The following is a 26,535-nucleotide window of genomic DNA, read 5'->3' on the forward strand; positions in this document are numbered from 1 at the left end:
GATAAACACGGGCATGAGACTTTGATATCAGCCGAGCAAAGAAAGGCATAGATGGACTGCATATAATCCACATCGCGATCCCCCAAAACACCTCTTATTTCCCTGTAGGGTTGTTTACCTCGGACCACAAGGGTATCCAATAGTTGCTCTCTGGAGGCGTCATTCTCCGAGCAGAACCAAACTACGTGATCGATGTCATCGTAACCGGCTCCGCACCTACATAAGTTGCTATTGACAAGGTTTATTCTGTAGAGATGTGCGTTTAGTGAATAGTGATTGGACATAAGCCTTGACATCACGCGAATGAAGCCTCGACTCAAGTCCTCACCTATGAACCACGCTCGCGCAGAAACTTTAGGAACTATAGAAAATAGCCACCGTCCAAGTTCGTTGTGTGACCAATTCATTTGCCAATTTTGAAGAGTACTCTGACGGACTAATGGGAAAAGCTCGTTGTTCGAGATTTGTCTAGCATAAACTGCACCTTCCTGTGCGCCCACCTTTGCTAGCGTGTCCGCTTTCTCATTGCCATAGATTAGGCAATGAGATGGGACCCATACAAAGGTAATCTTGAATGATCTTTCGACCAAATTACGCATCTGCTCTCTTATTTTTGTAAGACAGTAAGATGCGTGCTTAACTGGTTTCATCGACCGGAGTGCCTCAATAGAACTAAGACTATCCGAAAAGATGAAATAATGGTCTACGGGCTGATCGGAAATAATCCCCAAAGCGAAGTTAATTGCTGCCAGCTCAGCAACATAAACCGAACACGGTTCCTGAAGGTTTCGGAAGGTGGTTGAATTTACATTGAAGACACCGAAGCCAGTGGATCCGTTGATGCGAGAACCATCAGTGAAATATCTGTTGTTGCAATTGACATGTTCATATTTTTCAGAAAAAAATGGAGGGAATAGATATTTGTCGAAGATGATCTGGTATTCCTTGAATAGCGTGTTTCATGGACAGATCGTATTCAATGGAGGAACTGTCGTTGATGAAGTTAACCCGTTTCGGTCTGACCTAGACATCAAAATTGAAATAACCCGTGTAGGCTCATTTTTCGTCCGATTGCCATGAAAATTTCAGGGAAGAAGCATCATCATGTCTATTTTTTGGTACATGACTTGATTTGACCATGGTGCCAATCCGGCCGGATTTATTGAGGGGGGGTCCTGGGTCAGATGCAGTCAAAAACGGGTCATTTTTTAAAAACCATTGATAAATGAACGAAAGTGACCAGAATGCTGATGCAAACGTAGTCAATCATCATTGACCAGCATCAGAAGCTAGTTTTGATACATTTGAATCTCTAGGACATGGTTCCAGATGTTCCGGGAACCTGGTTCCCTGGGGTATCCCTGGGGTGGTGGACACTTTTCAAGTAGACACAACCCAGTCTTGCGACATATTAAACTTCATGATTTTGGAAGAGAATCACAATAGATGAGTTTTTGGGAGGTTTTGGACACATTGGCCACATCCGGAAGTGTTCCCGGGATCCTGGTTCCCACAAGAAAGTGTACAAATTTCGATTAGCACCGAAACCCATCTTGCGACAAATCAAACTCCATGGTTTTGAAAGACAAACTCAATAGATGGGTTTTTGAGAGGTTTTGGACACATTGGCCACGTCCGGAAGTATTCCCGGGTACCTGGCTCCCTCAGGGAAGCGGACAAATTTCGATAAGCACTGAAACTCATCTCATCAAACTTCATGGTTTTGGAAGACAAGCTCAATAGATGCGTTTTGATTTTGGACACATTGGCCACATCCGCAAGTGTTTCCGGGAACCTGGTTCCCTCAAGGAAGGTTCTCAGCATAAAATTCTGTATTTAATTCTACAAGAACTGAATGAGTATCATTGTTCTTGATCGTAAATTGTGCCGTCCTATTGCAAATCACTGTTTTTGGATGTTTCTGCATACATTTTTCCATATAAACTTCCAACAAGTTTAGCACCGCCCAAACTTTGACCGATTTGGCTGAAATTTTGTCCTAAGCATCAGGGCATCAAATATAACCGAATAAGAGGGCGGCCCATCAAAAAACTTGAAAAAATGTTTTTTGAGCCACCCTAGTGGACAGGAATCATTTTTGCCGTTTTCCATAATTCCGGGAACGTATTGTCTTTCATCGATTGATTGAAAAGCAGTAGCAGTGGAGTCGCAAAAGATTCAGCACAGCTTTTCAGAAGATAGGGCGTTAAGCCGTCCACTCCTGCACCTTTGGACACGTCAAGGCAAGGCATTAGTGATTAATCATAGATTTAATCATGATTAATGAATAATGGGCTATTTAATCATTATTCATTAATCATAATCATTCAAAAAATTTGATTCAATCATTAATCACTAATCGTTAATCATCGAACTTTACATTTAATTATTAATCACTAATCATATTCATACTTGTTTTGAGTTTATTCATTAATCATCAATTTTATTCTTTGCATACATCGCTTTTATTCATTAATCTTCAATCATAATCATTTAATTTTTATACCTTTCAATAAACCAATTTGGTAAAAATGTTCCTTGATAATTGATCAATATGCAACCCATTCAATTTGATTATTCATAATCATTAATCATTAATCATACCGATCTTTAATCATTATTCATACACATATTGTGTCAGCATTTAATCACGATCGGTAATCGTTAATCATACTCCAAACGGTTTATTCATTAATCATAATCATTAATCATTGTCAAAAAATAATTCAATCGTTAATCATAATCATTAATCATTGTCAAAAATGATTAAATCATTAATCATAATCTTTAATCGTAGAGTTGAATTATTTAATCATAACAAATTTAATCATTCATTGGAAGCGTTATTCGTTAACGCTCTGCGTCAAGGTCACAAAGAGCCTTTAGCACTTCACGATGGGAGAACTGAAAGCGTGGAAGACGTATTTAATGGACTGGGACGTTCTGGAAGCCTGCTGCATGGGCTGGAAGGAAAGTACTGCGTACCATTTATGGTGGGGTGCTGATGGCGGACGGTACGTGGAGTAGGCGAATGAACCACGAGTTGCATCAGCTGTTGGGAGAACCATCCATCGTTCACACCGTAAAAATCGGAAGACTGCGGTGGGCCGGGCACGTAGCCAGAATGTCGGACAGTAATCCAGTGAAAATGGTTCTCGATAACGATCCGACGGGAACAAGAAGGCGAGGTGCACAGCGGGCAAGGTGGAACGATCAGGTGGAGGACGATTTGCGGACCCTCCGCAGTTTGCGTGGTTTGCGAAGTGCAGCCATGAACCCAGCTGAATGGAGAAGACTTTTATGTATTGCACATGGCACTCCGGCCTTATTCTGGTAATAAATAAATAAATCTATATTGTATTGTAGGCTTCATAGAAGGAATTATCGGATAACATAACTGAAAACCGGCTTGCATCAGTTTATAACTTGTATTTCAGCAGTATGATTAGGTATTTGTGAGTTAGTTATTACTTGTGATAGTTGTTGCTTGTGGTTTTGCTTATAGTTGAATTGATGTTACAAATTGTTGCTCTTTATAAATACTTTCAACAACCCATAATAACCAGTTGCGCGTGGCGATTGAAATAGGATATTTATTCCGCTTTAATCATCTTTTCCCTTAACTGTTGTCGTTCTCGATTTAACTTTTTCGTGTACTGGGATATAGATACATTCACTGAAACAGTCTAACCCTAACAGTCTAACCTTAGTGTTACGTTCGGAACTAAAAGATTCTCCCGTCGTGTTGTATACTTCCTAACAAGGATATGCAGCTTACTAAACGCTAGTTTGCAGTAATAAATATTTGACAATCTATATTTACACAATTTAACGCTTCAATATTTTTGAGTACGAAAGCTCATGTACAATAGTTTTACATAAAATATAAGTAGATAGTATTTTTGTTTCATATTCCCAAATAGGATAGCAGAAGCGAAATACAATAAATTAATACCTGACCTTATAGTTTGTGCCAGCAACAAGCTTTAAAGTTCGATAAATCCTCATACCTCTTACGCATCTAACTGAGAATCTTTGTAGCGACCTTTTTTTTTCATTCGAATCGAGGACCGTTTCTAAAACAATAGGAGCTTGGAAGTAGTCCCCAGGTCGATGGGCACCAAAGAATGGGATAGAGAGCATGAGGTCCACTTTTTACGTGGCTCAAGTTATCCTCGTTATCGTAATGGAACCACTTTTATAGTACTGGGGAATATTGATAATCTGACTTGTGTGCTTACCTCGTGATGGCTGCCGAAGTATGTTGACGATTTTGCCTGCAAATAGGATACTTATTCGATCATAGATTCAAGAAATACAATCGCACATTCATATTTACCAAGAACATTCAGCGTGTGGAAGTGTTTATGTTTGAAGTTTATGATCTGCCGCAGGTTAGTGTTAGCGTTCCATCGTTTGGCGATGTCAATCGAGTTGATTGGGACCACTTCAGGTGTGTCGGAGAATGGATCCAACTTTAAATGGAGGAAACAAACGTAAGAAGAAATATTTTGAACCACCACTCATTATTTGAGCTTACCGGATAGTACTGCACATCCAATGGTTCATCACAGCACGACTTGATGGCCTCTATCAACTTTCTGAAGTTGCAATCGCGTTTTGACATGTATAGCAGATACTGCGGGATGTTCATTTTGCTTGTGTCTACTGAGTAACATTCAGTAAAATATTGCCGTAAAACGTCCAGATTTGGTGCTACACCGATTCGCGTCTAGAAGAGCAAAATAAAATGATTCTTAACTAAGCCGTTCTTTTTTGGTTACAGACAATTTGAATTTAATATAATGTTCGACTCAGCATGAAGTTTGCTAATTATTTTTTGCAATAATTTGAATATCCTCAAATAAATTGTGCGTGCACAGAGATTTTCAGCCCGAGGCTGGTTCTTTTTTATATTTGCGTACAATTTGTTGTCATACATAATTCAAAACCGCGAACTTACCAGAGCTTCAATTATTGTCAGTTCCCCGCAATTCATGGTATAAATTGTCACGGTGTTATCGGCGCAAAGCTAGAAAAAACAAAGGCAAATTATTCACATCATCAGAACCATTTTCCATTAACCACACTTACGTCTTGTGAAAACTCGTCGGGAACTTCCTGATCCCGATGACCCGCTTCCAACTCGACGCACAGTTCCTCCATGCTCTTTGACAACCCCATGCTCGGTGGAGTGGCTTTCAGTTCGTTGACTTTGTTCAACGCTTGTAGTACGATTTGTTCCGCTCGGGCACTCATCAAATCCGCCTCAGAAGTGCTCGTGTTTAGGGACTGAGCTGCATTCCCAAAATAATCCCCCAAGTGCGGATGTACACCCGTACCTCCGCTTCCTTGATGCACATGCAAGTTTCGAGCAAAGCATGATCTACACACTTTTTGCAAGCTTAGATCTTGCTTGGTTTGCATAAGCAGTCCCTTTTTCTCCGTACAATCTAGACAACAGGTGGATTCGTCGTCGTCGTCATCGTCAGCGATGTATTCTGAATCGTCGTAATATGGATATTGATATCGAAAGTCAGAAGAACCGGTTCCTTCGGTGCACAGTTTAAGGTCCAGTTTCAAGTTTTTAGAGTTTCCTCTCGATGGTGGTTTGCTTGGCCCAGCCATTTCGAAATCATATGCGTCCTTGGCAGATTGCTGAGAATAGGAGGAAAACTTTTTGGGAATCGCACCGGTCTTCTTCATTTCGATGGACGCCATTGGAGCGACGACAACTCCGTCTGCTTGATCTAATGTATCTCCATGTCTTCGATTCGGCGAATCTCTTTCAAAGCTGGGACTTTTGAGGGGTGACCGGACAATATCCTGGCGTGAAATCCTTTCCACTGGTAGTGTTGCGGGTTGAAAAACACTGTCTGCGTCCAAGTCAGCATGTTCATTGAGGTTTTCCAACTCTGAACTCGGCTCCGGATCGAAATCCATCTCTAGAAAGTCAGTCTCATCGTCCGCGGGTTGTTCACGATACTCTAATAGGGCAGGGGCACCATCATCGTCTCCTCGGTAAGCGTAGATACAGTCATCTGATGCCGATCCATTTTCGTCATCCGAGTAGATGTTGTTCGGCAACAGGATGATTTCTTCGATCAGCCCATTATCGCTGATGTAGGACAAATTTCCAAGCGAATTGTTATCAGAGTCACCATCCAAATCGCCTTCCTCTTCATCCAGTGGGTTGATCAGCAGGTTTTCGACTTCTTCCCGTTTCACATTTGGAAGCGACTCTTTGGACTCTTTTTCCGTTGTGTCGTCAGTTGTTGAATGCAATAACGATTCTGCAAATAAACATAATTGATAAAAATGTGTAAATATTCAATAGGATTAGTAAATCTACATCAGAGATTATGTCCAAGGTTTCGATGACCACTTTCCTGACCACTGCGAGTTGTGGGGCTTGCGTAGGATGTGGTGGAGTTTGACAGTGGGCTCTGTTAAACTCAGTACATACATAGTAAATTGCCTATATCCCGGGTTTTAGCCACCCGTGGTGGTAATTAAATCCTATGTCTGAAACTCGACTTGTGCATATGTAGAGCTTATGAAAGATTAAGTTCGAAAAAAGTGTTGTAGGGCTTAGCGGGTACTGATGAGACCAAATAGCTCGATCAGCAATTTATTTTTAGAATCAATGTTGTACAGTCCGTTAAACATTTTTAAGGGTATTCAGTTGGAGCTACCTGGTAGCTTAGTTTGGCAAGGTTGAATCTTCCCCTGCATTTCCCCAAGTAGGACACAGAGCGACAATGAAGTAGCCTATAATGGCCACTTGAACATTGTGTACACTGCCTATGATCGCATCGCATGTAAGATTGTAAAACCCATATGATAAAACATCAATTGTAGAAAATAAGGTACAAACATCAAGCCCCATTTGTCCCATCTTGAAAATTACCACATATGGGTCCATTTTTATGGAAACAATGACTCATATGCCTTCCTTTTCCATCTGGGACAAACTGGCTTGATATAATACACCGTCTTCTTGCACAACGCCAAAGATAGTGCTAAGCACCCGTGTCTCGAATACTCCGGGTGCTAGCAAGTCCTCCTCGAGCATGGTCCAAATTTCATGTCTGTAAAGGACTACCGGTCTTATGAACGTTTTGTACATGACACATGTGGTGCAGTGATGAATCTTTTTTGACCGCAGTTTCTTCTGAAGCCCGTATTAGGCCCGATTCCACAGATGATGCGCTTTCGTATTTCACGACTAACATTATTATCAGCCATTAGCAAGTATCCAAGGTGGACGAATTCATCGACCACCTTAAAAGAATTCCCATCTATCGTAACACTGCTTCCCAGGCGTACTTTGTTGCGCTCGATTCCGCCCACTAGCCAGGCGGGTTTACAGTTCTACCACCTTTGCAAATGTTTGGTCATTAATGTCCATGTCATCCGCGAAACAAATAAATTAACTGGATCTGTTAAAAATCGTATCCCCGCTACATACGGCTTTCCGCATGACACCTTCTAGGGCAATGTTGAACAAAATGCACGAAAGTCCATCACCTTGTCTATGTCCTCGGCGCGATTCAAACGCACTGGACGCTTTGATCAGTCTAGTAAGCTTCCCGTTCTCGTCCATAATTTTCCATAGCTTCAAGCGGTCTATACTATCGTATGCCGCCTTGAAATCAATGAACAGATGGTGCGTTGGAACTCATTCACTAATGGTGACAGACGACGCATGATCGGGGATATCACTTTGTAGGCGGCATTAAGGATGGTCATCGCTCGAAAGTTCACACACTCCGGCTTTCGCCTTTCTTGTAGATGGGACATACATATGATCCACTCCTCCGGTAGTTGTTAAGTTTCCCAGATTCTGACAATCAGTTTCTGCAGGCAACTGGCCAGCTTTTATATGAGCTCAGTTCCGATAACATCCGTACAAGTTGCTTTATTGGTTTTTAGCTGTTGGATAGCATCCTTAACTTTCCTCTCTGCATGTACTCTCCTCGCCTTTTGAGTGTTCCTCGTAGTGCTGATTTACCTATTATCAGACTAAGGCCGGAGTGGCCTGTGCAGTGCATATAAGTCTCCGCCATTCTTCTCCATGCCTGCACGTCGCCAACCACGGAGTCTGCTATGCATCTCGCCTTCTTGTTCCAGTCAGATCGTTGTCGAGAACCATTTTCCATATTTTTACTTTCCGCCGCAGTCTCCCGTTTTTTGCGGTGTGAACGATGGATGGTTCTCCCTACAGCTGGTGCAACTCGTGGTTTATTCGCCTCCTCCACGTTCCGTCCGTAATCTGCACCCCACCACGATTTTCTGCCATGATTCGTCTCCGAATTTCTTTGCTGGTATCGTTATCGGAGGTCACCAGTGAGCCCAAGTACACGAATTCCTCAACCACCTCGATTTCGTCACCAACAATACAAGCTCGTGGTGGGTGGCTTGCCCTCTCTTTAGCCTCTTCCTATCATGTACTTCGTCTTCGACTTGTTGATGACTAGTCCTATCCGTTTAGCAACGCTTATCAGTCTGATGTAGGATTCCTCCATCCTCTCAAAGTTACCATGTGTTACCATTACCACCAGTGCACAATGGGAAAAAAATGTCCATAACGCGAAAAAATTTAAATTTTGACGCAAGTCGTAGAACTTTCTAGAGAATAGTGCAAAGATGGCTAAGTTTACTGCATAAAGCTGCAAGACATCGTTTTACCCTGATTCCACTTATTTGTTATGTTTCCCGGAAGACCTTTGCATTTTGGATAAAAGATATAAAATAATAGAACGTGGGGTAAAATGAGCAATATTTTAGCTTCTTTAGTCGTGCGGTGGACATGAATAACTTCTCTCGATTCCCTGGAAAATGCTAGATCAGATTAGTAATGTGAGGTTAATTATAAACAATTCTCGGGTACTTATTCAAAAGGACGTATGTGATTTTGTAAACAAAGATTCAAACGTCGATTTGTCCGATCTGATGGCACTCCCACGCACACCAACACCACTAACAGGTACCCGAAGCCTCTCCCTATCTGTCTATGGTGATGGTTTGCGTGGGAGAGCAATCAGATCGGACAAATCGACGTCTGATTATTTGTTTACAAAATCACATACGTCCTTTTGAATAAGTACCCGAGAATTAGAGAAATATGAGAACGTGGATAAATTTCAGCAAGACCTTTTAAACATCGTGCAGTAGACAAAGGTCACATAACACGACTTTTGTCAAAATGTGAGGGCAAATATGTCATGTTTTGTCGATTATTTGTAATTCCGAACTTGACAAATTACATAACAAATAAGGGGCATTGGGATGAAACAAGGTCGTGCAGCTTCGTGCAGTGAACCTATCCACCTTTGCATTATTTCCTAGAAAGTCCTACGATTTGTGTCAAAATTTCAGCACAATCCACCAGTACCGAACCCAGATATTAAATTTATTCGCGTTATGAACAATTTTTTTCCCATTGTGTTCCAATGATAATCCCAGGGATTGCGTCTGTATAACTGGCTGAACACTCCAGATGTCATCATATGTCAGGAACATTTGACGAACTTACTGGTGGCGGTGCGCCGGTTGAATCGACTTATTACTGGGAATGACTGGATACCCATAACCGCATTGCTGCGGAACACTATTCGCCACAAATTCTCTCGAATATTCAACCGGTGGTACACCGCTTGCAAAAAAAAGCTGCTAATATTACCGACCCCAACAGACCTCGGAACTACATTTCGGTGGAACCCAGATTTATTTCCTACTACCGAACTTCTAACGACTGTCTCAAGTGGTGGAATTTGCTTCGGAAGCGTTTCCCGATGAAAACAAATCCTATCTTCTCCGTGCGCGTGCAAGAGAAAGATGATTTACGTCAGCAAGCTCTATATAGAATACAAAAAAGTCTCGCTTACTTACATAGATGCAACAAACATAAAATCAAAACAATCATAACCATAGTCAAAATTTTGTTTCTTAAAATTAAAGTGTGGTGAAGTATTCAGGTATCCAGTCCGTAAGGTATGATAATTGTCGTCACTCGTCGCGTGTTTCCAGTCCACCGAGAAAAAAAATAATAGACCAAGTAGCAAAACTCTGACAATTGAAAAGTGATGGACAGAAATTCACCATACTGTTGCTGTTTCAGACGTGGATTGAGTCAGGTTGAAGATGCAGCTGTTTAAGTCGGTTCTTGAAAACAGATGCAGAGATGTTTTAGTCAAAAAGCCAGTACACTTTGTTGAATTCTCTGGTTATCGCAATGATGGGTTCGTTGAGTCCATAGTATGTTCTCCGAAAATCAGTTCGCAATGGATCTCTCGGTCGTAGAGTAACTGATGGAGCGTTAAAGTTCAGTTTTTTCAGTACATACGGAGCATAAACCACAGCTAACAATAGTTTCCCAGCAAAAAGTGCTCCACTGGACGCTCGTCGATCTCGTAATGATTCCATATCAAGGAGACTGCAACGCGTTTCATACGAGGGCATATTTGCAATGTCATCACCGACGAACCGACGTGTCACTGGCGTTCTCTGATTGTCCCACACTTTTTAACGGTCATTCGCTTTTGCGGGCGATCGCTCCTGTCAAATGAGCTAAGACACAACTCCGCTGCAATGCTAATACACGTAGGTTGGTGGCTGAGCTATGAAAACTTCGCGAGCCATTATGGGGGTGGCGGTAGTGTTCGACGATTTTTCATCATGGCGTTGTGGGCAGCAAATTTGAATTATTTTCTATTAGGTGACACGTCGGTTCGTCGGTGATGTCATTCCACGGTAGTAATCTTTACAGCATATCTTGTGAACTTTGCTTGAATGGCTTCAATTCGCCTTAGTTGATCGCATAATAAATCCCAGATACCTGTTTGCTTTAGTAATAATGCTCGAGTAGTGATCACGGAAAGACAGATTACTATCCGGAAGGACACCAAGGTCTTTGACGACTGTAACCCGTTCAATTTGGGTTCCGCATATTTCGTAATTCCACACTATAGGTAATTTGTTCCGGTCGTACGATATAACTGATCATTATTGAGCGCTTCTAGTCATGCGGTTTCTTGGAAACCACTTCTGAAACAGATCAATCATGTGCTGCAGCTCAATACAATCTTCCATTTTACGAACGACAAAAAACATGTTTAGATCATCTGCATAAGCAGTCCGAAATCCAGCAGGAAGTAAGCAACATACATCGTTGATAAATAGTAATAATAGTAATAATAGTAATAAGGTACCCCTGAGCGATTAGTAAAGTACTCCGATTGTGTTGCGCCAATTTTAACAGATAACCGACGTTCAGTCAAATACGAGTCAAGCCAGCGTGTTGAGCTTGATGGAGCTCCCAGACAATCGAATTTAGATAACAGGATGACGTGATCAACACGATCAAATGCAGCTTTCAGATTAGTGTAAACTGTGTCCACTTGATTACCATCTTCGATATTGATCAGACAGTGAGACGTAAACTGCACAAGGTTGGTATCAATCGAACGACCAGGAAAAAAGCCATGCTGATCCGGAGAGATGTATGACTTCGATGCATAGAACAGGACGTCTCCAACGAGAATTTCAAGCAACTTAGATCCAGCACAGAGTGAAGTAATACCTCTGTAGTTATTCACGTTACGTTTATCTCCTTTTTTGAATACAGGAAACATATAGGACTCCTTCCATTTTGTCGGAAATTTCGATTCAACGATTGACCTGTTACATATGATGGTGAGTGGAGTACAAAGTGCCATCGCGCATTTTTTCAACACTATTGATGGTATACCGTCAGGACCAGGAGCCGTCGAAGATTTAAATTTGATGAGAGCATTAACAACATCATCTTGAGAAAAAATGCATCTGCTAAAGTTAAAACATCACGAAGGACATCAAGCAAAGCTTCAGCGATTTGATCAGCAGACACCGGTTCGTTTTCGAAAACTCCCGAAAAATGTTTATCGAATAGTTTACAGATTCAGTCGCATGTATCTGCTACTTCATCATTCAAGAACATTGTTTTAGGTAAACCGACTTCCTTTCTTTTGGAATTCATGAACGACCAAAACTGCTTCGGGTTCAGTTTGAGATTTGCCGCAGTTCTCCTGGAGTAGCGGGTATACAGAAGTCGATTGTATATTCGGTACCTGTTGCTTGCTAAGTTGAAAATTCGCTTCGATTCCAGATTTCTTAAGTTTGTGTAATTTCGCAATGCTTTGGATCTGCGTCGTTTCAAATTGCGCAGATGGCTATTCGACCATGGTGGCTTCCTTCGAGGCAGAGGATTAGGAACATGAGAGTAAAACAACTGATTTAGTGTACCAGTGAAGAAATTCACTGCGCTGTCGACGTCAGGTGCAGCCGATAATGAGGTCCAATCCATTAGTGCGATAGAGTTATTCAGCGATTCAAAATTAGTCCTACGGAAGTTTATTATGACTTTCGACGTCTTCGAGTTGGACAAGGTGGTTGCAGGTGAGCGACATAACGAGGGCTGGGTGAAACGGATCTAGTTCCAGAAGAGGATCTAGTGCAGAAACGACCGAGCAATTCGATACTATCTCCGAATTCACGAAGACTAGGTCCAACATTCGGTTGCAATGGTTCATTACGTTGTTCATCTGTTTCATGTTTAGAAAGGCGAAGCAGTCCAGAAGACAACAGCTTGCTTGGTTCAATCTGGAACTTGATGGATCAGCAAAATAGTAGTCAGACGAAGCGTGTACCCAGTGGATGTCCTTCTGATTAAAATCTCCTAAGAGAATATGGCTATCACCAGACTTCAGGGAGTTAGCTATGCTCGTGGCAGATTCGACATGTTTCTCAAGTGATGCCAGTATTATTTCCACGATATCACACCTTTTCATACGTTGCCATTTCGTAGTTTTTTCACTCCGCCGGTCTCTGGTTATAGGGTTGCTAGTCTATTTGGGGGCGACACTTATCACACTTCCAACTGCGGTTCGGATCTGCAATAGAATCCGTTACTCCTGCACAGCCATAGTGCATCCACGTCTCGCACATATCACAATCGACTAAATTATCCGCTGTGTCCGGCCGATCGCATCTGACGCAATGCTTTCCGACAGCTTTTCCGTCTATATTCAGTCAGGAAATCCACTTCTGATGCAAGAATATCATGAAGTTTGTTTCGGACAGGGTGGGCACGTATCGATAGGAGTTTGACTTATATCATTATGTACTTGCAGTATGTGGTCACTTAGACTTAGGGGTAGTTTTTAGGCGTATTCTAAATTTCAATTGTAACTTAAATTTATAAGAAGGTACCAGTCAAAACGATTAATGCAAGAGATGGCGTTTTTTCAATGGTAGTTGTTGCGCATAAAATTGCGCGTCAATTTGAACGTTGCAAAAAGAGTACAGTTGCTTTAAACTTGAGCAGCCCTAAGCCATTTAATTGACTGCTATAGTATAGCGCGTAGGAAAATAAATTGTAAAGGCAGATACAAAATCAATTTGCGATAGTGAGGAGGTGTCTGCATTGATAGAAATAATAAATTTCTTATGATCTGTTGCCAAATTAGTAAGTAATTAGTAATTAGAATTATTCTGTTGTATCTGTTTCTCTGTAATAAACGTTTATTTATAGCTTTATAGCTGACCCCAGACATATGATGTCTATCCGTCTGCTGGAAGAATCGGCATCCAACGACACTTCACACAATCGCAACAGTAGTAAAATCGAAATTTTATCACTATTAGTCTACTAATCAGTAGAAACTAAGTGCAGGAGATAATCTTTTCACCTCATACTTCATTCCTTATCACTATTTTCTTCTAAAACACCACCATTTTCCATAGATTTGCAAAATACTTGATTTTCCCATAGGGTAGGATGGGGCCCTCCTTAGCCGTGCGGTAAGACGCGCGGCTACAAAGCAAGACCATGCTGAGGGTGGCTGGGTTCGATTCCCGGTGCCGGTCTAGGCAATTTTCGGATTGGAAATTGTCTCGACATCCCTGGGCATAAAAGTATCATCGCGCTAGCCTCATGATATACGAATGCAAAAATGGTAACCTGGCTTAGAAACCTCGCAGTTAATAACTGGGAAGTGCTTAATGAACACTAAGCTGTGAGGCGGCTATATCCCAGTGTGGGGATGTAATGCCAATAAGAAGAAGAAGTAGGATGGGACAAGATGGGTCACCTAAGGCGAACCCTCAATGCCTCAAAATAGAAACATTTTAATGTAGCTTTTCAACGTGAATCTATAAAAATAGCTCATAATCTGTAAGCCAGGGGTATGAAATAACAAAAATTCTACTTTTTATTTCATTTTGAGTCATTAAAGTAGAAGTCTATTTTTGTGTCAATCAAAAAATGCCGGGGCAAGATGGGTCACCTTTAAATTCTGCAATTAATATTGTTTTTATTCACAATATTAAATAACACACAGATAGATGAGTTTAATGTAAATGATGTTCTTGAATAAAAAAGGACTTTAAAGCCTCGGATTAAGAAATGGCACTACATTTAAAAATGTATGTAACTTCTTATGAAAACAAGCCGTCTGCGTATTGCTTTCTAATTCAAAAAATATACATTTTTAATTAACAAATTAGCATCATTATGCTCAAAAGTAACCTTAAAATGATTACATCAGCAATGGAAAATTTGTTTTGAATACAAACTATGTCCTTTAGTATGTGCTGACCCATCTTGCCCCATTTGCAAGCTCGTGTTAGAATGTCTAATTTTCGATCAAATTTATTTATTTCAACGCAGTTAGTACAACATCGTCTACATTACTTATAATACTTTCACTATATTACTAAAAATGTTTTAATTTTAGATTGCTCGACGAGATTACACGTTTTATAGAAAGTGTGTTTCGCATAAGAAACAATGCTGAAAAATAATTTACCTTGTCATACTCTACCAAAATGAAATTTTATCATCAAATCGAGTGTCAATAAAGTAGAATCAAATTATTCCTCCTACAAAGTCATAATCTCCACATTAAATTGTGTACGATGCTCAAAAACGGCCCTGACCCATCTTACCCCGTGACTCATCTTGCCCCGCCTAACCCTACATTTTATCTACCATTCTTCCATGAGCTCATGGTGAAAATTGTGAAAATCTCAAAACAGGTTTTGAGGCAGGTTTAACAACACAGATAGAAACGCCGGTATCGCCACTCAGTGACAATTACCGTAAACATGGTGCACGGAAAGTTGTTGTCTACACTTTTTACGGCTGCTGCACCCTGGAAGTAAATGTCATCGAAGTAAACAGACAGTCCCTCATTAAAGAATTCAACCGCATGCAGTTTTGTTACCCGCTTCACAGTTGCAACACATTTCTAGAGTGCTTTGAGAATAGGTCGTATGTGCAAAAAAGAGTCTCTCTTTGCCTCCATTCTCTTTCGATTATTACAGATCTATAATAAAGTTTACTTCAGATTTCTTGGCAGATATCTAAAGATTATAGCTTTGTCTAGCGTTCTGAAGTGAAAATGTGGCAAAATATGCAAAACTAGCTTATGTACAAGCGAAAGAGAGCGTGAACAAAGAGAGCCTCTCTTTTGCACATACGACCTATTCTCAAAGCAATCTAGATTTATGCTGCATGTGACAGTTCACCACGCTATCTGACTGACGTTTATGCATCGGGCGATTTTGAACTTCATTACAGAGTGGTCCCGCAACAGTTCGGCTTCTACGCGTGTAGTACACCGTCGAGAGTTTTGAGCGCATGCATACTGCATCGAGGTAGTGGTCGGATACAATATTCGCACTGCGGTAAGTGCGGACGTTAATGATGTCAGAGAAGAATTTGCCGTCGCACTGAGAAGTATTTCATCCCATCCCATATTTCATCCAATTTTTTTTAGATATTTCCATGTTATTTTTCGTGTTTGAACTCTCAAATAGTAATACTTATTTGCCATGCACACTTAATTTTTTTCGCCGAGGCCGGCAAAATAAATTGCCGAGAATCCAACAGCTGATATCTCGGTAAAAATCTCAGTGAAAGTTTGAATTACCGATTAGCATAGCATAGCATAGCATATGTGATTGTACAAATCGTGGGTGGCTATACAATGCTCAATTCAAGCTTCATCCGGAATAAGGGCGAATGTCGCAAGAGAAGACTCTCCCCGTCGACCCCCCCTCCCTTAAACAAAAGTGACAAGCAGCAGATCTCTCTGTGGTTTATCACTTCAGAACGAAAGAAAACAATGCGAACTTGTATTCTTAGATGATAAACTGCAAAGAAACACCCTGCCTGTCACTTTCATTCAAATGAGGGGAAGTCGACGAAGAGAACCTTCTCCCGCGACACCCGCCCCCTCACCAGACAGAGCTTGAATTGAGCAATCTACTGTATATTGTCGCAAATTGGTACTTGGGATTAGTACCTTTTCCTATACAGTAGCAGTTGTATACCTGGCCACGTCCTTACAATCACGGAAGGAAGGGAAGGAATGTTAGTTCAACATCTACTAGTGAAGATGCAGGGAACCCATACTACCTTCATAGATGTCTCGGGAAGGAAAATTTGTGTTAGTGGGAAAGGTGAATAATAGGGAGCTCTATGCGACAATATAGAGCTTTTGTCAATAACAGTATATGCTGTAAAAGTAATAAAATATATTCATCAATTTACTTACGAACCGTCCTAAGGGAAAAACAAAACAAAACACAAAATTTCGGCAAATCGCGCGATCGTTCTGCCGTCCGAAACAAGAGCCAACACGCACTGAACTAATTAACTTTATTACCGGCCGCGCAATGCAAAACACAAAATTTCGGCAAATCGCGCGATCGTTCTGCCGTCCGAAACAAGAGCCAACACGCACTGAACTCCGGTGAAAGTTTGAATTACCGATTGGTCGTAAAATGTTCGACACTACCCAGCTGTCAAAATTTACCGTGCTGTTCGGTAGTGCGTTGCCGATCAATTCGGTAAAGGCATTTGCCGAAACTCAGTGATAAATTATTTTTATTTATTTTCAGATGAATCAAAAAAGAAATTAAAAGCGTTAATCAATACGAAAGTAGATTTTATTTTGGTCATTTTTGTATGAAAAACGATATAAAAATGCTAAATGAAACCTATACTTTTTGGCAGCCATTTAAAGTTATTGTTCCACGATTCCATAAAGAACAGAACAAGTCAGTATGTTCCTGATTATTCCAACGATGTTTAAGGCTCTATAAACCGTAATCAATTTGATGATGAAGATGATTTTGTTCTCATTCGCACTAATACTAATGCAATTTTAGCCAAAATTCAATATTTCACTGCTATTCACCAACTTACCTCTGTCAACGTATATTCATGGTATTTTCATATGAACTTTTCACTCACCTAGTTAATTATTTAATAATTAATTGACTGAAAAGCGCCTAAAACTGCTTTTTTCCTAGACAAATTTTCGTATACTAATTGTACACACACCAACTCCGAACGATCGAAACACACCCATACACTTATTTTGAAGATGCACTCAGTTTTTCACTTGTTCTTTTCTCGCCGTTTTTTGATTTTATCACAACTTAACATAATTCACTACCTAACTTTCACTTTTGTCTTTGATGTTGAACACCAATTTCTGCACTTCATGTCGAAAAACCAACGAAAACTGCTTTAAAAAATTTGAAGTGAGAGACAAATTTGACGGCCGTATTGTGAATGTTGCAAAATTCGGAACACCCAAATTCACTACCGCATTAGGTGAAATAATGCGCTCAAAATATCGGCAAAGCAACTTAGAAATATCAAAACAATACATCGAATATGCTAGTCGACACGCAAACAACTTTATGCATATACAAGAAAAGAATCATCATTTCATCGTTGCCAGATTTATTTAATCAAATAATTATTGCGGTTTGTCGAATTAATCAAATCAACAAAAAAAAAGAAAAGATTATGCAAGCTTTTGTTGGCAGGGTGGATAATTATTGACATTTAATTTTACCGTACCATTCATCCTACCATGCAGTCAAAACAAAAACAAAACCACGGCAGCCGCAGCAGCAGCAACGACCAGACGACAGCACATACTTTTAAAATTTTCTCCCGCCACAATCAATGTTTTCGTAGAATAATTTCTCAACGTATAATCGGTTTTGGTGGCAAATATACATTCGTTATTCCTTACTCATTTTACAGATAAGAGCTAATAAATCAGTATCTGTGGTTAGCACTCTTTCAAGGCTGTGTGCCACAGCCTATAATTCAACTCGATTCTGTTCTATTTGGACTGCGCACAAGAAAGTGTGGATGGATGGCACGAGACTCACGCAGCAGCAAACAAACAGTCTGCGGATGAAGAATAAAACAGACATATTGCCTGATTTCCTCAAAATTGCAGGCGGCGTACCCTTCAGGAAAGGTAACGCCGCGTTTTCTGCACCCCGTTTACTTGATTCTTATGGGTGAATAGCATTGCGGTGTCTCGTTTGGCGCGGCAGTTTTGTGCAAGTACCCGTTTGGGAACATTACAAATGCCGCGCAGTGTATCATATCCAGAAAATCTGACAATAATTTCGTCTTACATTAATTTGGAAAACTGTCTCAGTGTGCTCGGTGCACGCAATTTTACCGGATAAATGTAAATATTCGGAAAATCAAAGTGTTTTACTGTACTTTCCCCAACACTGTATGTTGAAAGCCCAGTGGTGTATGAAGAATTTTAAAATAAGTTTCCATTTAATAAATATTTCATAAATGCTCAAAACTAAACATTCTGTTGCATCTGGCAACATTATGTAGTAGCTGACAAGCTTCTACCATTTCCACCCACCTCAAATTTTCGTCACTTTTTCGTACTAGTTGCCTCACCAATACTAACAAGCAATAACGTCATTAATTTTCAAAACAGAGTTACGGAGTCTTGAGCCTTAATGTGTTTATTTGTTGACTCCTTCATGTGGGGTAAGTAATTTCCATCCATCCATCCAGATACAGCAAGCATCTCTGTTTTTTTGTTCGAATTACAGCTGGAGCTGAAATTAAAACGGACATGACTTTCATTATTTCCAATGTTAAAATCGACGTAAAATGTTGCGTGAATTTTTAACAGATTTTAGTGTCCTGCCCGTACAGGAAAATTGAAATCAGAATGAATACTTACCAAAAAACTCGAAGATGAAAATTCTATTTTCCATTGCTCTTGCTTCTTCACGTTTTTTTTTACGGAGCACGCTAGAGCTTAAATGTTTGACAGATGGGTTTGCCGAAACTCAGTCAAACTCCAAACTACCGATGACGATGGCAAACTTGACTGCCGAGTCTCAGTAACTTATGTAAACGTCATATTTATTGACGAGATATCAGTAAAAATAAGCTTTTACGACCAGAGACCGCATCGTGCTGTGCGGTTCTTTCTCTCTTTGCGGAAGGAAGTTTTTAATACTACCCGAAGCTATTTTAATTTCAACGGGGCTTCTTAGCGCTATTTGTACCCACTGATCCCGTTACGATCTTTGCAAGGACCCGTGCCTTCGTTTTACGTTGGACCCGTTTGCGGAAGTAAAATTCCGACAAGCGGTGGTAATCCTGCAGGGACACCGTTCTGGGAAAAAACCTCTTAGAAGGTCACGTCTCCACGCTCAGCCATGAGCATTAATAAAAACAAGAGGAAGGGGGAGTCTCTGAATTCTCCACTTCCTTCAAAGAAACATGGTTTCAAGACCGTCCTGCCAAAGCGCGGAAAAAATAGAAGGAAGCTGGAGAATTCAGATATTCCTTCTAACTCTAATATCGGAAATAATTCTTCTCCCATCGAACTGAGCAATCAGTTCGATTTGATTAATGATGAAATTGAGCAAATCGAATATACCTCTAGCCCAGGTGATTCGATTCATGCGAAAAAGCAAAGGATTCCGCCAATTGTGGTATCTGTTGCCGAGTTTTCTGGCTAGGAAGGGTGACTGCCGCGTTTTGCCGGGATCCTTTGACGATCGCAAACGTCTTCTTCAGTATTTAACTGAGAAGCGCCATAAATTCTTCACATACGACGACAAAACTGAGCGATTGTTCAAAGTCGTCTTGAAAGGTCTCCCCAGTGATGATAAATCACTGGATGAGATAAAAATTGAAATTTCTCAATTACTTGGATTTTCTTCAGTCCAAGTAATTAAGATGAAAAGAAATCTCACTCTGGTACTTCCCAGAGGGGCATTTCTCAAGAATTTTATTTAGTTCATTTTAACAAAAGTGAACTAAATAATATGAAAAGTTTGGAAAAGGCCTGTATTATGTCCCATGTCCGTGTTTCATGGGAACATTTCCGCAGGCCTGGGGGAAATTTCCAAAACCCCACCCAGTGCCGTAAGTGCCAAAAGTGGGGTCATGGAACCAAACATTGTCACATGGATGCTAAATGCATGATTTGTGGTGGAACCTCTCACGCCAATGACGCATGTCCTGTGAGAGAAGATTCCAATAAATTTAAGTGCGCAAATTGTGGGGGCAATCATAAATCCAATTTCTGGGAATGCCCTTCACGCAAAAAAGTTTTGAATTCCCGTGCAAAATTGATGACGGGAAATTCCAATCGGATCCCAGATTCGACGGGTAGAAATTTTTCAAACGATCAAATTTCGAAACCAGTTACCGGTCGAGCAATTCATACCCACCACAATTCACAAACAAATTTTGCCGCTCGTCAACGGGTAGCAAGCACTTCAGTAAATTCCAATCTTTCCAATGTACCCACGTATGCAAACATCGCTGCTGGTAGACAAAATTTCTCCTCTCAAAATGAGGTTTATACCCATGTCCCAACGGAAAATAATGGTCATGTTGCCGATACAGGTAGCATGTCCGTTTCCGACTTTGATTTTCTAACTGAACAATTGCATCACATGATTGATGCAATGTTCAAAGCAAATACCATTCCTGAAGCTGTTCAGGTTGGTATAAAGTACACACAAAAAATTGTTATCGTTTCAATGGATCCAAATAATTGTGTGAAAGTTCTAAATTGGAATGCCCGCTCTCTTAAGGGTAAGGAAGATGAATTATTCAACTTCCTAACAGTTCATAATGTGCATATTGCCATTATAACAGAAACTTATTTAAAACCAGGACTCTCCATTAAAAGAGATCCAAATTATTTTATCTACAGAAATGATCGTCTTGACAGCGCCTGTGGTGGGGTCGCCATTGTCATTAATAGACGTATCAAACATAAATTATTTTCTTCGTTTGAAACCAAAGTTTTTGAAACCTTGGGAGTTTCTGTTGAAACAAATTTTGGTCAATTTTCCTTCATTGCAGCCTATTTGCCTTTTCAATGCAATGGGCAGCAAAAGAATTTGTTGAAAGCTGATCTTCAAATTCTGACTCGCAACAAATCAAAATTCTTCGTAATTGGTGACTTCAATGCCAAACACCGTTCATGGAATAATGCTCAAAGCAATTCCAACGGCAAAATTTTATTTGAAGATTGTTCTGCGGGATATTATACTATTCAATATCCCAATGGCCCAACTTGTTTTTCATCCACTCGAAATCCTCCGACAATTGATTTGGTTTTAACGGATTCAAGTCAGCTGTGTGGCCAATTGGTAACTTATGCTGACTTTGACTCTGATCACCTTCCTGTGACATTTGAAATCTCACAAGAAGCAATTTATAATCCAATCAGCTCTACTTTCAATTATCATAGAGCTGATTGGGATTTATATAAAACGTATATCGATAGGAATTTTGATGTTGATATTCCTCTCGATACCGAAAGGGATATTGATAATGCTCTCGTATCTTTGACAAATTTAATTGTCGAAGCCAGAGGCATTGCAATTCCTAAATGTGAAATTAAATTCAACTCCATTATTATTGACGACGATCTTCAGCTACTGATCCGTCTTAAAAATGTGAGGCGAAGGCAATACCAAAGAACTCGCGATCCCGCGTTGAAAGTTATTTGGCGAGATTTGCAAAATGAAATTAAAAAACGTTTCGCTATTCTGAGAAATACCAACTTTGAGAATAATGTCTCAAAGTTGGATCCCAGTTCGAAACCCTTTTGGAAATTAACGAAAATTCTTAAAAACCTCAAAAGCCAATTCCAGCGCTTAAAGAGGGAAATAAAATTTTATTAACAAATGGCGAAAAGGCTCAAAAACTTACTCAGCAGTTCGAGAGTGCCCATAATTTTAGTCTAGGTCTCACTAGTCCAATTGAGGATCAGGTTACACGAAGCTTCGAAGACATTCTCAACCAAGATAATGTTTTTGACCCTTCGTTGGGAACTAATTTGGATGAAGTGAGATCTATTACTAGAAAATCTAAAAATATGAAAGCCCCGGGTGATGATGGTATTTTCTACATACTTATCAAAAAACTTCCTGAGAGCTCATTGTCCTTTTTGGTTAATTTATTTAACAGACGTTTTCAATTGGCATATTTTCCCGATAAATGAAAAAACGCCAAAGTTGTTCCAATCTTGAAGCCCGACAGAAATCCAGCTGAGGCTTCTAGTTATCGCCCTATCAGTTTGCTTTCTTCAATAAGCAAACTGTTTGAAAAGATTATTTCAAATAGAATGATGATTCATATTAATGACAATTCTATTTTGCTGATGAGCAATTTGGTTTTCGCCATGGGCATTCAACCACTCATCAGTTATTAAGAGTTACGAACTTAATTCGGCTCAACAAATCTGAAGGATATTCGACTGGAGTTGCTCTTCTTGATATAGAGGAAGCATTTGACAGTGTTTGGCATGAAGGTTTGATTGTAAAATTGATGAATTTTAATTTTCCTCTGTACATCATTAAACTGATCCAAAATTATTTATCAGATCGCTCACTGCAAGTAAACTATCAGAATTTTCCCACATAAGCCGAGAGTATCTTATTTGAAACCTTCTAGCAGACATATTGTCACTATGAATGGGGTTCCAATTAATTGGTCTAGCGAAGCTAAATATTTAGGACTTCTGCTAGATCAAAAATTAATTTTTAAAAATCACATTGAAGGCCTTCAAGCAAAATGTAACAAATATATTAAGTGTCTAGACACTTATAAACAGAAAATCAAAAATTTGTCTAAAGAACAAACTTTTGATTTACAAACAAATTTTTAGACCTGCCATGTTGTATGCTGTGCCAATATGGACTAGTTGCTGCAATACCAGAAAGAAGGCACTTTAGAGGATTCAAAATAAAATTTTGAAAATGATTCTGAAGTTGCCTCCGTGGTATAGTACCAATGAACTTCATAGAATTTCTAATATTGAGACATTGCAACAAATGTCCAACAAAATATTTCCAATTTTAGACAAAAATCGTTGCAATCTTCTATTGCAACGATTAACTCCTTGTACCCTTAGTATAAAATAGGTTAAGTTTAGTTTAAGTTGAAAACATTGTAATTCCTACATGGTTCAATTCAACCAGAGGAGAAATTCTAACTGCCAGAGGCAATTGAAATGTATTAATAATAACTAAAAATATAACATAGCAAATAAGGATGATAGTGCTAAGAAAACACGGAACACCTAGTCTAAGAGATGAATGCATGTATTAGATAATTAGCAAATAAAAAAAAAAGCTTTTACGAACAAGTTCGTCAATTTATTTTACCGAGATGAAAATAGTCTTTTAAGTGTGTGGGATTTTTAAAACAATATTGATTACTTGTGAGGGATGTTGGCTGTCAAAACTTCACCATAATTTAAAAATATACTTTACTGTTACTGTTCCTATTGAATGCATTTATAGACGACAAAATGATTGATATACTTTTGGCCTTGCTTTTACACTGCGTACTCCTATGTGGCCTCACAACTGGATCTCAAACAACGAGCTCCATCGTCGTTGTCACCAGAGGCCGATAGCAACAGAAATTCAGGATCGGAAGTGGGGCTGGGTCGGCCACACTCTACGTAGGGGCGGAAACGAAATCTGTAAGCAAGCATTAGACTGGAACCCAGCGGGACATCGCAGCAGAGGCAGACCCAGAGGCTCATGGCGGCGAAGCCTCAATAAAGAAATAAAAGAAGTCGACCGAAATCTAACCTGGCAACAGGTTAAAGCGATAGCCGGGCATCGCTCAGGATGGAGATCTTTCAAGTCGGCCCTTTGCACCACCGGAGGTGTACAGGATCCATAAGTAAGTAAGTAACTCCTATGTGCGTCGATTAGAACGTGGTCGATTTGGTTTTACGTTTCTGGGTTAGGTGATCTCCATGTGGCCTTGTGGATATTCTTACGGAGAAAGAAAGTGCTTCCGACTACCATTCCGCGGGAGGTTGCAAAGTTTATGCATCGTTGGCCGTTATCGTTCGATACGGTATGCAGACTATCCGGTCCGATGATCGGTCTATACATTTCCTCCCTTCCTACCTAAGCTTTCGATGACGGTTTTGACGTCTCACAGTGGGGATCCATCGTATGTCTGCTCCAGCTGTGCATAGAACGTTGAGGATGCTATAGGGGTCGTACACTTATTACGTAAGCATTTTTTTGGGTTTTTCGAAACCACCCCCCCCCCCTCCACCAATGTAAGATTTTTTTCCAAATGATTTTTTATTTTATGGTGCGTAAGATATTGACCGAAACCCCCTCCCCCCCTAAGGGCTTATGTAATATGTGTACGGCCCCATAGTTGAAAAAACGACGTTTTATCCTCAGTTTGCGCATTCTTGCGTTGATTGACTGCCACCCAATCACGCGTTGGCGCATCTTGCCCAGCACTATGAAGCCGGTTCCCAGTTCGTTGGTGGTGCCACAGCTTTGGTAAAGGCGACTTATTGGGCCTGTGCAAGCCTCCTGTCCCGTCGGAGGGCCGTCGTGTCAGGTCTTGGGCTTGTGTACTTTGAGCGGCACACGATCGCTTTGGCGAAGCCTGCTAGCTAGAGGAAAAATATTGGTATGTTGTCGCAGCCGGCGGCGTAGCTGTGAATTTCCAGGTTTTCAAAGAAACCAATCAGTCTGGTCTTCGATTCATCAGGTTGAGGATGGTAGCTAGGAAGCGTTACACGATGACCTTCGGCAAAGAAGCAGTTCAGTTTATCAGCATTAGTGCTTCGGCCATTAATATTGCTTTTGGAAGTATTATGAATTTCTCTGTAACAAGAGTTGTTTGGCAGGGAGTTCACATGAAAAATGCCTATCAGCGTAATGTATCTTGGCAAGAAAGACAAGAGATTTCACCGTATCGCGTTGCCTGCTATATTCAACCCACTGGACATTCGGGTGGCGGGAGTAGAGAGAATATGCAAGATTCCTCACTTCATCCACGGATTGTAAATTTGCACTAGTCGAATCATAATGCAACGAGAAATGCGTTTCAAGATGCTCAACTAACGTTTGTAAGCTTTTTGGACGTTAATTTTAGTTCTTAGTAAGTTCGTTAGATAGTTCAACTAATATTTTTAGAAATACATATTTCTATTATACTTGACATTAGAGACACAAATTGTAGGAAATTAACTTAAATGAGTCATTTCATGATAACCCCATTTTATGTAAGTATCCAAATGGTGCGGATGAAATTGAAATCATTTGGTTGCAATTATTTTGAATGCAAAACACATACCGGGTCCATTGCTGGTGCCGTTGATTTCTCCGCCGGCATCTATTCCGCCCACTACCTGTAGATGCGACACGTTCCCTTGGTGGGGCATCAAGTTTTCCTGCTCGGCAATGTTATTGTTGTTGTTGAATTGATTTTGGTATTTCAAGCCGGTGCTGCTTGCCTTCGGAATCGCCCCTTTGCTTAGGTTTCCGCCGGCTTTCGTAGTTGGCTGAGGATGCTGCTGATGTTGTTGTTGGTAGCAATAATTCTCATTCTCGTTGCTGTCCATCATAGCGAGCATGCTTCTGAACGAGTCACCGTATGTGATGTAATACGCACCCGTAATTCTAGCAAACACTAACAACCTCCATTTGATCTTGCTAGTATCACTTCCACTAGTTTGCGACAATATTCTTAATCCTCAAATTGCGAATTTGATATTCCAAAAATCACTATCCTTCTCGCTCATTTCAACACTCGAATTCCGCTCAAACTTCAATTCTTGCGGCACGAATCCACAATTCCCGTATCCGTTATCACTTGTTAACGCGAATTAATTAGATTTATCGAAAGCCAGTAGCATTTTGCACAATTCTCGGGAACTTTTTCAAATCGGCGTATGTAACATTTTGATCAAACTGAGAAAATGGACTTGGAAGTTTTCAGATTTTATTTTTATTCCTATTTAGAAATTAAACACATTTATCACAATTGAATTCACCTCAACGATACATTATGGAAAGGTTCATCGTCACTGACTCTGAAATCTGCACTGCGTGTGAACATTTCAGTTATTTTGATAAAAATATATGTTACAACGTTCTGCAACAGATAAATCACATACGTCGTTTTGATACGTCAGCATGACCGAGGTCATGCTACTTTCGTCGAAATGTTACGCTGCTCCGTACGCTGCATTGTTGATACGTCGAAATGTTGCGTCAAGTTGAAACGTTTCACCGCACATGCGACAAAAAATTGCAACACTTACAACACGACGTAACAACATTTGCTGCAGAAAAACAACGTAAAATGTTTTTCTTAACGAAAATCAGAAAATTCAA

General features: G+C 40.2%; 1 protein-coding gene across 1 annotated transcript; it reads right to left on the reverse strand.

Annotated features, from left to right (window-relative positions):
* Positions 1-3,414: 3,414 nt before the first annotated feature.
* On the reverse strand, positions 3,415-26,535 carry LOC134211977 (uncharacterized). Its single transcript, XM_062689414.1, has 6 exons — positions 25,493-26,535; positions 5,095-6,293; positions 4,964-5,032; positions 4,541-4,732; positions 4,340-4,475; positions 3,415-4,277 (listed from the first exon to the last, which is right to left on the reverse strand). The coding sequence occupies exons 1-6, from the start codon at positions 25,770-25,772 to the stop codon at positions 4,165-4,167; spliced, it is 1,989 nt and encodes a 662-aa protein (XP_062545398.1). The 5' UTR covers positions 25,773-26,535; the 3' UTR covers positions 3,415-4,164.

Source organism: Armigeres subalbatus, chromosome 2 (genome assembly GCF_024139115.2).
Source record: "Armigeres subalbatus isolate Guangzhou_Male chromosome 2, GZ_Asu_2, whole genome shotgun sequence".
Lineage (NCBI taxonomy): Eukaryota > Metazoa > Arthropoda > Insecta > Diptera > Culicidae > Armigeres > Armigeres subalbatus.

What these genes read in the sequence shown, in the direction of transcription:
- LOC134211977 (XM_062689414.1), bottom strand. Translation starts at nt 25,772, where the DNA reads ATGCTCGCTATGATGGACAGCAACGAGAATGAGAATTATTGCTACCAA. An exon ending in CCGACGAGTTTTCACAAGAC is followed by an intron (nt 5,033 to 5,094) that starts GTAAGTGTGGTT and finishes TGTTTTTTCTAG; the next exon opens with CTTTGCGCCGATAACACCGT. An exon ending in CCACACGCTGAATGTTCTTG is followed by an intron (nt 4,278 to 4,339) that starts GTAAATATGAAT and finishes TCCTATTTGCAG; the next exon opens with GCAAAATCGTCAACATACTT.